At 45.0% G+C, this 13,857-nt stretch overlaps 1 protein-coding gene across 2 annotated transcripts in view; it reads left to right on the top strand.

Annotated features, from left to right (window-relative positions):
* Positions 1-13,857, top strand: part of grik4 (glutamate receptor, ionotropic, kainate 4) — a 150,462-nt gene that overhangs the window by 53,010 nt on the left and 83,595 nt on the right. For both annotated transcript variants that reach the window (XM_071900631.2, XM_078284047.1), the window contains exon 4: positions 6,036-6,201. In XM_071900631.2, the coding sequence (XP_071756732.1) occupies positions 6,036-6,201 (166 nt within the window). The remainder of the gene's footprint in view (positions 1-6,035; positions 6,202-13,857) is intronic.

Genomic DNA, 13,857 nt, shown 5'->3' with positions numbered 1-13,857 from the left:
AATTTGGTTGATTGTTATCATCATGGGTATGAAAAGGGACTCCATATTCCATTGTTGCGTTTGTTTCATTTCAGTCATCAGTGTCAAGTGACAGCGTTTTGTTTTGCGCAAAAGGAGACAAGCAAGCTGATATTGCTCAGCTTCACACAAGCTGCTCATTGAATTAATGCGCTGCAAATTTCCCTATGTGAGCTGAACCTCGTCAACAACATTCAAGTCTTTTGTCTCTTCATCATTTCTGCGCTCTGCTCAAAGTCAAGGTTTTTGAAGATTTGTTGGCCAACTGTTTGCCATTTGTGTTGTGTAAAGTTGAGCTTTGCTTTGTTTGTGTGGTATAAATTAACCATTTGGCTGGCTTCCCAGAAGTAGATTAAGCCCACTGTTAGATTAAAAACCAACTTCTCCAATCAAAGCTCCCCACAGAACATTTTGTCATGGCAGGATGCGACAATCCATGTTTGGAAAACAACTCTTGTGTTGTGTTTATCTTAATAGAAAATATGCTACCAACATATATTTTATGCCTGACAAACACAGATTGATTTGCACTGGCCATGTAAAACCATAGATCTATTAATGTTGCCATGTGTTACATCATTCAGTCAGGTAGGCAGCGTGAGACAAATCACAAAATCAGATCGTTTCCAGTTTTATCCCTACCATTTACAGTAGTATACCCACAGGGCTTGTAGCCAACAGTCTGCCGGGAGTTTAAAAGTATCTCATTTTCTTTTGCAAAGACATTTGCTCTGAAATGAGGCTGTAGAGTGAAGAACAGGCTTCTCTCAGGGAAAGGAGCGTTTTTTCTCTCTGAACTGGCTGATCAATGAGATAGGGATCTGGTGGTCAATGTTCCACTCTCCTAAAAGGCACCGTGGGATCCACTGCCCACTTCATCTTTATCACTGGTCTGTTTCTGTTTTGACCGCAGGGACCCGATGCAAGCTCATTACCACCACAAATAGAGATAGGACTGCAAGGGATGAGACAGGGGCATGAGCTGGTGTCAGGGATGGAGATTGGTGGTAGGTGGTGTTGGAGCTGTTGAATGAGCTCAAGCTTTCCTATCTGCTGTGTGTCATCTCTTCCCCTCCTCTTCCACCAGAATTCCTCCATTTTCTGAATGCCAACAGCTGGCCTCCCAAATCCCCCTGGAAGCTTTCGGTTCCAAAGGGGATCAGGTAGACATAATAGAGCACCACCTGCCCTCCTCCATCCCCTGCCACCCCGCACCACCGCCCAAGCCAACTCCACTCTGGCACTCCAGCCTTGGCATCACACTTGCTGACTGATGGACTATGTCTCCAACAGCATCTGTTCTCCAATGCTCAGTGGCCAACATTAATTCTCTGGCACGCGATAGGTTAGCTGCAGCCAGGCCTCATACGCTCTTTTCTTCTATTGGTTAGTTTCCTACAATGATCTCTAAACTGATTATCTATGTCCACTTTCTGAAGGTAAATGAACTGTTCTCCTACTGGCTGCAGCTAACCTTCGTATTCAGCTCACTGGATCCAAGTGGCTGCTGTCCACCTGGCTACAGCGCTAAATATTTCAAGGGCAGTTCAGTCTCCCTGCCAAGCATGTGTTGTATGCTAATTGATAGCCAGGTCAACGTGTGTAAATGTGGACGAGTCACTTCAAACATCACTACACTAATGCTAACTTTCCTCAAACAAATGGCCCAACATCAGCCGTGGCTGACACGTTCCAAGACCCATAAAAGTCCGGTGATACTTTATTAAGCAGAGTTTTGTTCCGCCGGCCCTCTGAGGCCAAGCCAACAGATGTAGTCAGTCATTATGGCTCGGCTTTCCATATGGCAGCAGATCTGCACATCCACCTCCTCTTCACCTCCCCTCGGTGGGACCCCCTCCCAGCGGGCTCCTGTTGGGTTCACAGCGGACAGGTAGCGGATTGACTTGGCCACTTGTCAGCTCAACAGCCGAGGCAACCCAGAGCTTGTTGGACTGGACGGAAGGGAAATTAGCTCTCACCTTCACTCCGGCTCGGAGCAAAGCTCTCCTCACTAATGTCGGGTCAAATTTGAAACTTCCCCTCTTGAATATACCCTCAAATCTCCCATTGAATAGGGGTTATCGCAAGGTTATTGGTAAGCCTTGTACAATGAAACGGAAAACCTCTGGCTGTCTTTGACAAGCAGCCAACAGCATACCTCTGCCTTGGCAGATTGGGAAAGTGTGGGTTCATTTTATTCTTTGTTATAATAACTCATCTTAGCAGATCAGAGTTCAGTCTCAGTGTAATTAACGCAAGTATATTGTGAGTACATTGTAATTGAGTTGAGGTGTTTTTGCTGCCAAACAGAGGTGCCTCCTTTCCCCCTGCTCACTGTGTGTGTGAGTGTACGTGTGTGTGTGTGTGTGTTACTTGTGCAAATCCTTTGGCTTGTGAGAGCTTCCTCATTAAACGCCTGTCAAACCTCTGTCTGCAGACCTGACAGCCTTTCTGTCACACTGCAAGAAAGCGCACACACTCATATGCACACACTCATCCACCTACACATATATCACCTACAAAAACACACATCCACACACCCTGGGGAAAAAAAAACAAAAACGAGCAGACTTTCAATTTTTGTGTGATGCACAGGACATCTTTTGGCCCACCATTACATACTGAATACAGCATGAGGACTACATTTTCTAATACGTCCTAATGTTCTAAGTAATATATCAGATCCACAATGCTCAATTTTAACTTGAAATGTACTTGTTGTAGCTGATTGTGACCAAACCATAACAATACCAGCAATAAAGGGAGAACATGAGACAGATATCCTGTGACAACAGAATCAAATTTCACAGAGCTAAATTCAATGACTCCATTTAATGAGTGCTGATTGCAAACCCATCACCATTCCTCACTCTCTGTTTACGTCCGTTATATTGTCTGTGTATGTTTTTCTTTCTTTTACACCGTTTCTCTTCTTTTCTGTTTCTGCCTTTCTCTGTCGCTTGCTTCATTGCTCTCTACTGCTGTCAATCCCTCTGTCACTTTCTCTCTCCATTCTCTCACTCGCTGTCTCTCTGTCTTTCGCTCACACTCTGTTTCCCCTTCCTCACCCGTGCTTCCACTCCCCGAGACAGAGCATCCTTTTGACACAAGCGCCCTCAGAGACGAGCCTGCCTTTCTCCACAGCAGTCACCATGGTATTTAGTTCTGTTTACAGTGAAGGTGCCAGATCGTTAAAAACAGAGCGGTTACCTTGGGCTCCGTTGTTAGCCTTGGATCTTCTTCCCTCACTATTTTCAGATGTAATTAGCTCCAATCCCACACCACTAGTGCCCTGGCCCTGAGCAGACACTTTTAAGCGAAAAAGTCTGGGAAGCTACTTTAATGTGGCTGACAACTTGCTGTTAGTAATGAGCGGATTGATTTTCTTCAAATTAGAGTGCCACTGTTTTCATTCAGTCAGTCTTGACTCTGTTTTTTTGATGATGCACATCTGTGTCGCTCCACCACATGATGCAGAGAGTGTAGCAACTCCCACTGTTTAACGACCAATTAATCATATTGCTCCAACCAGGAGAAAATGTGCTTGGGCAAGATGCATAGATCAAATCCCTTTTTGGCAGACCTTGCTGTAAGCCATGTTTAGCCTGCGGGCCTACACCTCTCTTGTGATTGTGAAACCAAATGGAAAGGTCTCCTGTTGAATACACTGACACTGTGAAAAATTTACTGCAGATTGAATGCATTTTCACTAGAAAAAATAGCGCGACTTTGTAGATGAAAGGTTGCCGATAAACTAAAAATGATCAGGGTTTTCATTTTGTTCTGCTCAGCGGGAGTCAAGGCCTCTTGCTGTGGAATTTGATGATGATTCAGGAGCCAAGTAATTCCCTCGTGAAGCCAACATATCTTGAAACAATATGGTCCGATAGGATGGAAAAGGAAAGAGTGTGCGTATCTATGTGTATCTGTGTGTGTGTGTATGTGTGTGTGTGAGTGTGTGCGCGCATGCTTGTAAGTATGCGTGTGTTTGTGTGAGCTGCTTTCCAACCCCCCTGCTGCCTCAGATACAGCCTATCGAAGCGTGTCGGGTTTCTAAGCGAAAGGGGTCGGGGTGGCAACAGTCTGCGGCGCTGAAAAAGAAGGAAAGGAAAGGAGAGATGGAGAAGGGGCAGAGCGGAGAGAGGGAGAGATACAGGGGAAAAAAAGAGCAAACAATCTGGGGTGCACAGGGAAACAGGAGAGAAAGGAATAACGGTGAGAAAGAGCTAGTTGAGAAATAGCAGAAATACAGGGAAGATCAAGGAGAGGGCTGGAGAGGGCCGAATTTCCCCCGTGTGGCGCATGGCTATTACCCAGGTTTTAGGGCTCCTAGAGAGGAAAGAATGGCATCCCAGCAGGGGCTGTCAGTAGTGGCCGCACCTCCATCCATCCAGATACCCAGGGACTCCATTACACCCCGATGGGCAGGGATGGAAAACCAATCGAGGGGATATGGGGACAAGGGGGAAGGCAATGCACGGGAGCTGGGAGCCACACAGACAGGCAATCTGCCATGATGAAGAGGCTCTCTTCTCTCTCCCTCCTCTCAGCCGCACCTTGTCCTCCTCCATCCCCTTCAAGCCCCACTGCGCTGAACCACGAGGGCTCGCCAACTGACCGGCCGGACACCTGCTGCACTCATTCGCTTTCTCTCGCACTAACCCCCCTCCCGCTCCCCCAGGCCTCCTCAACTGTGAGCCCCGGCTGCTTCCGCCTCGCTCACACCGTCAGACGGAGGATTGAAACAGAGATGGATTTCATTGTCTCTGGAGGAAATAGAGGGGGGGATGTGCTTGAATCGGGGTGGAATGTAATTTGTGATTTTTCCTGAAGTTCAGCAAGTTTGTAGATAGCGCTGGTTTGCGGTTTGGATGTGTTGCTGTGTCCAGGGCACAGGGAAGTTGAAGGCTGCGAGGCTCGCTGCAGCGTACTTAACTTTCATCTGACTGTGGAGCTGTGCCAGTGTTAAACCTGTTCTGTTAGCACAGCGGAGGTGGTATGATAGAATCATTAGGGAAGCTGAGAAATACACGGATATTTCTACAGCTACAGCAAATCAAAGCTGTGAAACACAACAATCATTCTCACTGAAGATGGTATGCCTCACAATGAGGCTGGGATGGAAGAATTGTGTATTTATTGATTCTTTCTTGGCTCGGTATCTTTTACTTACTTTGTGTGACTCATCTTTGCCCTGCTTATTCCACTGGCATAAACCTGAGTGCCTGAAGACATATTTTTTGTTTGTGCTTGATTTTTCCGATCCAAATTTTCCCCCAATTAATAGTTAAAACATTCTGTTTTTGATCTAGCTTGAAGTTTATTGTTAATTTAGCGAGTGTGTGTTTGATAAGGGAGTTCTTTAAATTATTGATTTGAATCTGAGATATGTCTAATTATCCTGATGAAGATATAATGAACAGTGTGTGCTTGTGTGTTTATGAGTGTGTCTCCTGAAACACAGCATTTTAATTGCTCAAGTAGTAAGTAGTGTAAACAAATGTTCTATAGCAGTGGGTTAGGGGGAAATCATGCTGAAGAAATCAACAACAATAACAACAACAAGGGCCTGTTCTTGGGGGTGGAACAAAAACAGTTTTCAAATCCATACTTAGGAGCTTCAGTGCCTCCTTAGTTACTTAAAGAGATGTATTCTGAATGTGTATTCTGAATATGTGCGTTACCGCAGACCCCTGGGTTATCCTTGCTTGTAATTTATCATAAAAATCACAGTAAACTGATTTCCTCAGAGCAACTCTTTCTTTTGCCTGTCTGCCGGCATTGTACCATTTGTATTCTGCAGTTCACCCACACATTTTCTCTTGTTTTTATCTATTTTACTGTTGTCCTGTCTCCTGAAGTGTATTGCATTTCAAACATACAATATACAGTACACTGTAAAAAAAAAAATCCAATAACTAACAGCCAATAGATGAAAATAGAACTGATAGATAGCTTGACATCATGACAAAGCTTTGTTTCGCTAAATTCCCCCTGCCTGCTCTCTGTCTGTGTAGGTGCCCTATGTGAAAGTGGCTCCAGAGGATATTCTCAAGGTTCAGTTCCCCCGGTTCACCACTCTGGACATGAGGCCCACCAACACCGACATCAGCCTGGCCGTGGCCGGCCTTCTCACCTTCTTTAACAGCACCACCGCCTGCCTCATCTGCGCACAGGCTGACTGTGAGTACGGCATTCACACACTCATGACTGAGTATAAAATCATACGCACAAGGGGGGCTGAACGCTCAAAGAAAATCATTATCGCGTTCTGCCTTCTGCAGACAAAGTGCAAACATATTGTGGTTAAATGTCTATTATGCTTTGACACATACTAGCACACATAAGCTTTCACATACACACACGCACAGACAGTGTTCTGACAACAGATGCACTGCTTATCAACATCTCACCCTGTGACACACACCCGTTTGAAGCAGCTGCTGCACTCCACAGTTGGAACTCCCACACAGCAGCATGCTCAATATGGGAATCCCAAAATAAAATACATCTATTGTGGAATCCTTTCTCGATCTGTTTCAATATCATCATCATCCTTAACACTGCGGCCGACAGGTTTTTAACGCCCCCTCTGTCCGCCGCAGTGGTCTGTATAAAATGTATCGTTATTTCACAATAATGACGGTCTTAACAATAAATTGATTTTTATATTAGTTAAATTAAAAAGGATCCTTAATAGCACACAGATATGACTAATTAATTAAGTAAACCATGAAGGCCAGGTTATGTTTATGATAAGTGTCTTTAATAGCCATATCGGCTGACTTGGGCTTCATAGGCAGTAACTGATTTGTATGATTACAAATGGAATTATAATCAAAATTATTATATAGCCTACTTTATCTCTCTCTGTTGAAAAGATGCGGTATCAAGTCATTGAACCTATTCCACCTGTTGGTCCCAATGATGGTTTCAACTTCAGCATGTTGTGCGGCCAAGCGCATACCCACAGAACTTTATTTTAAATTCTAGTCAAGATCCCAAGGGTTACCAAATATATCGTGCTGAATTAGGCCTACATGGAATTATACAATGAAAATGGAAATAGATTTTAAATCCCACTTGTTGTAATATTGCAGCCATAAAAATGGGTCTTGGGTTTGAATATTTCGATCAATATAAACGTGCTAGCTTCAATGAAGTGTTGAAAGTAGCAGATACAGAATATGTAGGCCTATGTGACATTGTCCTACTAGACCTATAGAAAAAAAAATCTAACTTTGACGCTACTAAGGGGAAAATAGCCTATAAGGTGAAACGTTGGCAAACCTAAACAGTGGATCAAGGATTTAGTCTAAAAAGCTAAAGATATGTATTATCCTCTTCAGACAAAGTAGGCCTATCTGTTCAACATCTACGTTTTTAGCTTTTTTTAATTAAGACATGACAGAAATAAAGAATTATCACACGCAGACAATATCTGAACTAACCAAATGTTTATTATGCGAGTACATGACGATATTATTTATTTTCCTTATGCAGTAATGCAAAATTATCAAATTAAATTCCTAAAATACATAACAAATACCAAGAAAAACGAAAAAAAAACTGTTGATCAATATAAACGTTGTAGACATCCTATAGCCTATAATCAAACATAGGCTACGCTAAATCTAATCGTAAACCAACAGGCTAATTTACACAGCTGATGCACTGTTTACACACAGCTGGGGCAAAAGCTGAAAACCTTTGGAGTGCATTTTCCACAAACCGGCTTTTTGCACTTTTCGCAAGTGATCCAGGTCTTGTTCTGTTTGCAGTCAGTGTTGACCTGGCACTGCCTCCTCTTCTGCGGTTGCGGCTGCTCTCTGACGTGCACACACGTGGTCGCCTGCTTGGCTGTTAGGAGGTCTGCGCGCAGCTCCTTGGCCAGCTCCAAGATGAAGCTCCTCCTGGCCTCTCCCGTGCAGCCTTTGTAGAGGATGTGAGCGTTGATAGCAGCCAGATCCAGCAGGTTGCAGAAGACCGCCACAGGCCATCTTCTGGTTGCTCCCTTGATGGAGTACTGCCTTGTCATCTGGTCTAGCACATCGACGCCGACCTTGGTGGAATTGTAGAGGCAGACAGTCTCGTGTTTTTTTTTCATGTCACCTCCGATGTCAACATCCTGGTGAGCGGTGCTGAGGATGGCAACATTTTTCAGTCGCTTGCCCTGATAGATGGTCAGGGTGGCGCGCTCGGTGCCCAGGACCCTGGTCGAGAACAGCTCCCGCCTCTCCTGTACGGATGGTGGCAGCTCCCTCCTGGCTTTGTTCATAGTTCCCACAAGGCTGGTGTTTTTTGCCAGCAGGCTCTGGGCGAGAGAGAGAGAGAGGTGAAGAAATTGTCTGTTGTGACATTCCTTCCCTTTCCCACGAATGGCTCCACCAGCTTCAATACAACACTCTCTCCCAGACGCTGAGTAACGGGCCTGCTCTGGTCTTTGCTGAGGTACGGGTAGCTGTTCAGCATGTTTTTGGTCTCCACATCCGCTGCAATCCAAAACTTTATGCCAAATTTGTCGGGCTTGCTTGCCATGTATTGCGTAAATCAGCAGTGCGCTCGTCCACAGTGATGTAGGCTCCTGGTTTATAACAGGCGATGCTGTTGTTCACAAATCTCCCCCAAACCTCCGACATGCAGGCAAACTTATCCTTGTGGAGACGAGCTGCCCTGTTGGCCTTGTTGTCAAATCGGAGGAAGCGCATGATTTCCCTGTGCCTGTTTCTGGCCATTGTTGTGGTGAAGAATGGTAACCCCCATTCCTCCGACCAAAGGCTCTCCATTTCAATATTCTTGCTGAAGGCCCCTCGCACATACAGCAATGCTGTGAACACCTTCAGTTTCTCCACAGTCACATCCCAAGACTTGTCCCCCACCCTACAGTATGTGCCTCGGCCACTGTACAGTCCCGAATGTGCTGCAGCATGGACCTATCCAGCAAGCACAGAAACGCACCAAGCGGAGAGTCTATGTTGCGCTTGGCATGTGGTGTTGGTCCTGCAGGCTCTGTCAACACATTTTGGGCTTGTCTTCTCCCCGGCTGCCTTTCTCCTGGCTGAAGGACAGTCCAAAGGGTCCCATCTTTCCCTGTCTCGCCTCTCCCCTCTTGGGCTGGTGGTTGGTTTGGCACTGCAACAAAAATAAATTGTAGGTTATATTAATATTTTGTGCATTTTGGTATTTTTGTTATCATTAGGCATAATAGACTACTATTAGCCTGTTCTAGGCTACAGGCGCAGTGTAAAAATAGCCTAAATAAATAAATAAATAGGATAAATAAACAAATAAAATAAAAGTATCCATAAAAAGGCATAGGTATCCGAGATATTCACTTCTACAGCTAGCTGGGCTACATTAATTTCTCCGATAGCCCTAAACAATGCAGGATGGGCCACATTCAGCATAATTTTTGTCTGGCCATCAGCAGATCGCTTCGTTTCACTATGTGGGAGATAAATAAACAAATAAATAGGCTAGACATAATAAACCTACCTGGCACAGATGAAGAGCTTGCACCTTGAAGTTGTGGCACAGATGGCACAGCGGGTGCGGGATTTGGGGCTCTCCTTTTCAGAGGCAGAGGAGGCTCGTAGTCAGAGTCGGAACTGTCTGGCTCCGGCAGATCATCCTCTTCATCACTGAAGTTTTCCACCGGCACCAACACCTCCTCACCATCGGACTCCGCTTCACCGAGGTCATGGAACAATGCCAATGCCTCCTCCGTGGTCATATTTCTCCTCTTCTTTGGATCCATTTTGTTCTTTCGATTATTCTATTCTATTCTATTCTATTCTATGTTATTATGTTCTGCTATTCTATTCTATTCTGTTCTGTTCTATGCTATTCTAGCTATTCTGTGCTATTGAATTTTACAGCGAAGTGCGTGGAAATAGAAAAAAAACACATTCCTTTGCCTATAGACATAGCGGTCCCTGGGACCGCGCTTGGCGGTCCAAGGAAGAAATGATTATTACTCTCTTACCTTTTATTGCATAACTTAAAAACTTTGATGGACAATAAAAAACACATATTTAGGAAAAGTCATGGACTGGTGGGGTCATATTTTTATTGAAATAGAGTTACATGCATTAGAAATATCAAAACGGTCCCACAGACCGCAGCGGCGGCTGCAGTGTTAAGGCCCTGACACACCAGGCCGACGGTCGGCCGTCGGGCAATGTCGAGCCGTCGGTAAGCGTCGGTGTCCCTAGTTTTTGCGGTGTGTCCCGCACCGTCGGCACTAGTCGGACCCTGTCGGCGTCTTTTCGGCCGATTGAGCATGTTGAATCGGCGTCGGAGCCGTCGGTGAGAGAGATCACTCTGATTGGTAGTTTGTGTTTTGCCTCTGGATGATTGGACTGATAAATTCCTTCAACATGTGGAACTGAACAGGAAAGAGCCGAGCGAAATTTTTAAAATCGGAGGTTTCATTTATCTTCAGCTCTCGACACAGGTTCGGGAAAGCCCCTTGAGCCTGTCGCTGGAGTAACGTTATTCATGATTTCACCCATTTAGTGCGGTTTCTCCTTATTTTTCGCCTCCGCCTCTTCCTTTCTTCTTCCACAACCAAAAGACCAAGGGCTGACAACGCCAGTGCTATTTGCAACTTCTTATCAGACATAAGGTATGGAGAGTTATTTCCCCTCACGCAGGCGCAGAACGTACGTGCTAGTTGGCCGTCGGGTGTAGTCTTTGCGGTGTGTTCAAGTGCAACTTTTTGGACCAGACGCAGGCGACGTGAGGCGACGCAACAGTCGGCCTTCGTCGTCGCTGGTTCTTTGAAGTCGGTTTGGTGTGTCAGGGCCTTTAAGCGAAATAAAGTAACAACGTGGCACCTTACTCTCCCCCATCAATTATAATGCAGCTTCAATCTTCAATCCCAGTATGAAGTCCTTGTGTGGCGCCGCGAACACTCATCTTCAAACACCACCTGCTGATGATAATGTCATGTCTGACCTTAAGGAAGACAAAAAAGAACAAGGACGGAGTTTGCAGCTGGATCCACCAGTGATCTATAACTGCCTCCTTGTCAAAGGCGCTAGTTAGATTCTAAACTGATACATGAATGACCGTAAAAAAAAAAAAATTTGAAAATCCCTTTGTGGGAAGTTATTCTGCAAAATGGGGAGGAAGATTAAATCATGGCTTGTTCCCACCCTCTCGTAGTGTGCAGTAATTACAAGTCCCTGGACAAAGTCACAGTGACCCTGAGTGGCACCAGCTAACCTTTCTCCTAATCAATGTAGGGCTTTGAAGAAGAAATAGGTGTGAGATCAGCCCACTGTCAGGCGGTCCTGACATGGCAACGAGCCACTCTGAACTGCCCCACCCCGCCTTTCTCAATTCTCTGTTCTTCTGCCTTTCAACTTCCTCTTTGACAGTCCTTTGCTCTTTACTTTTGAGTCCCCTTTAACTCAAAACCTATAACACCAGATGATTTAGCAGCTTGTCTCATGTTCAGCTTAGTGCCATCTGAATTAGACTAAAACTTAGTGTGTGTTCCAGAGCCATGTAATTCAGTTAAAACAATGCCATTTTAAAAACCACTATTATACCAATGTGGTTCCATTGTTGTACCTTTTGCTCAAAACGTGACAATGTGTCATTTTGGTTGTTGTGCAGAAAACTGGAGAATAGAAAACATTGCCAGGGAGAACAAATAGATCAGAGGAAACCTAATAAGAGAAAATATACCCAATCCTGACTCAACCCAACCCAACTTTGTAACCCATCACAACTGCAGGGGTCAAAAATACATCATTAGCTTTTTTTTTTCCTCCCAGGTGAACCTGTACCTGTACCTGTCAATCATTCTCCCAAGTGAGGACTCAGACACGTTTCTGCGCCATTTATTCCACAGAGACTTGATTAATACGGCATTGGCAAGAACCGTGATAACAAGTGAACCTTTTAGGCATCCACTTTAATATTGGCGAGTTTAGAGAAAAGAACCTCATTTTGATATTACTTTTTTTCTTCCCCCTGGTTGTGTGTGTGTGTGTGGGGTGGGGTGGGGTGGGGGGGGTTCTTACTCTGTGTCAGCCTGAGAGAGGATTGGAAAGGAAATGAAATTAAATGAAAAGAAATTAAATGAAGTGAGATGAGAGGTAGATACAGGTAGAAGAGAGGAAGGTGAATTAGGAGAGGAGAGGAGAGAACCAGTAAGATATGTGAATGCTTGGAGGAGGATACTACTCAGCAGAGGTGGGGATGGAGTGATGCAGGTGGGGCAGGGGGAAGGGGGGTAATGATGCTGGAATTATACACTGGCAACAGGAGGGAGACAGTCCAGGAAATGACATGGCTGTAGTGATTGCCCCGCCACCCCCATGTGACCCTCGTTCATGGCTTCCCCTACTAGAAAATGCAGCTAATGGCAGCATGCCTGGTTCTCTGTGCGTGTGTTTACGTCTGTGTGTGTGTGTGTGTGCATGCGTGCGTGTGTAAAAGTAGTAGCATCAGCTGAAACCAGCTCGCCGTTAGCTCCAGCTCCCCACACCTCCCTGTCAGCTCACAGTCAGCTGGCCGGTTGGCGGCCCGCTGTCGGTGGCTCGTCTGCATGTGCCGGCCTCATTAATCACCCAGGGCGGTGACAGCCTAATAGAGCGTGGCCGATTCATGAATATTTTCCAGCCATGGCTGAGGAGGCAGGAGTGGAGGTGGAGCTGTGCCGAAAGGCATGGTGCATACCAGGACGGACATTAATCTAGCTATAACCTCCACTATCGATGGTACTGTGCAGCAGCAGTAGCAGCAGCACTGTAACTCTCGCTGTATAACCAGAATACTGTCTGAGCAGTTGGGTTTTTACACCTGCTGCGGGGCCCCACAAGGTGTGTGGCTGCGGTGTTTGTTAAATGAAAGTGCACACCCGTACAAATGCAAGTACAAAGCTCAGTCGCATGCACACACACACACACACACACACAATACCATGCTCATACTGTATGCATACATACTGTTCCCGAACTCAGAGGTCCTCTGATAGTACTAGAGGGGGGCACTTTCATTAGTGAGGTGATTGGTGCAGCTGTCAGGAAGCTGAAAGAGAACATCCAATAAGCTTGGAAATTTAACTGGAGCCGCAGTGCAGGTAGGGGGGTTCCTAGTTCAACGAAATACAAGACCTCAAATGCTTGCAGAGCATTTTTTTCACACTTGATAAGCACAGTTGGAGAGCAAAGTTTGGCATTTTAGCTCGCTGCATTTTTCCAGTGCACCTGCAGGAAAAAGCAAAAAAAACTTCCACTACTTTTTGTATCAGGTTTCACCACAACCTGCTCAAATTCTACAACTTACCCTATGCAAATTCCTTTACTCTCCTGCTAATAATTGCATGCCTTCCTCCTAAAATACAATCCCTCATGTAACCCTTCCATCAACGGCTCGTATTATGTATACTGTTGTTCTTACAGTACTACACTAATATGCATTTGGTGAAAATGATGAAAGAGACATTCCATTGAAATAAACATGTCTAGGAGAAATTATGATCCTCTCAAAGGTGCATAGAAGGCCTAGATTTACCTTTATAATATATATTAAATCAACCTGGACAATCTAGATGGATAAATGTTTGGAAACATGTAAAGACACACAATTAGAGAATGAGTCAAATAACTCTCCACCAGTATATCACTTTTCGTTTGGATGTGTATTGAGGGAATATGCAAAGAATAAATCAGGCAGGTTGCACATACACATCCAGTGTTTCCCCTTCTTCCAAACCAAAAAATTAAAAGTTACACAATACAAAACATTTCAAAATACATTTTACAGAATTAGGCCTGTTCACTTAAACCTGGGTGCACCCTTAATAGTCTTATTGCAAGCTTG

The sequence above is a fragment of the Centroberyx gerrardi genome, chromosome 6 (assembly GCF_048128805.1).
Source record: "Centroberyx gerrardi isolate f3 chromosome 6, fCenGer3.hap1.cur.20231027, whole genome shotgun sequence".
Taxonomy (NCBI): Eukaryota; Metazoa; Chordata; class Actinopteri; order Beryciformes; family Berycidae; genus Centroberyx; species Centroberyx gerrardi.
The sequence above is the reverse complement of the archived record's forward strand: the minus strand, read 5'-3'. Positions and strand labels throughout refer to the sequence as shown.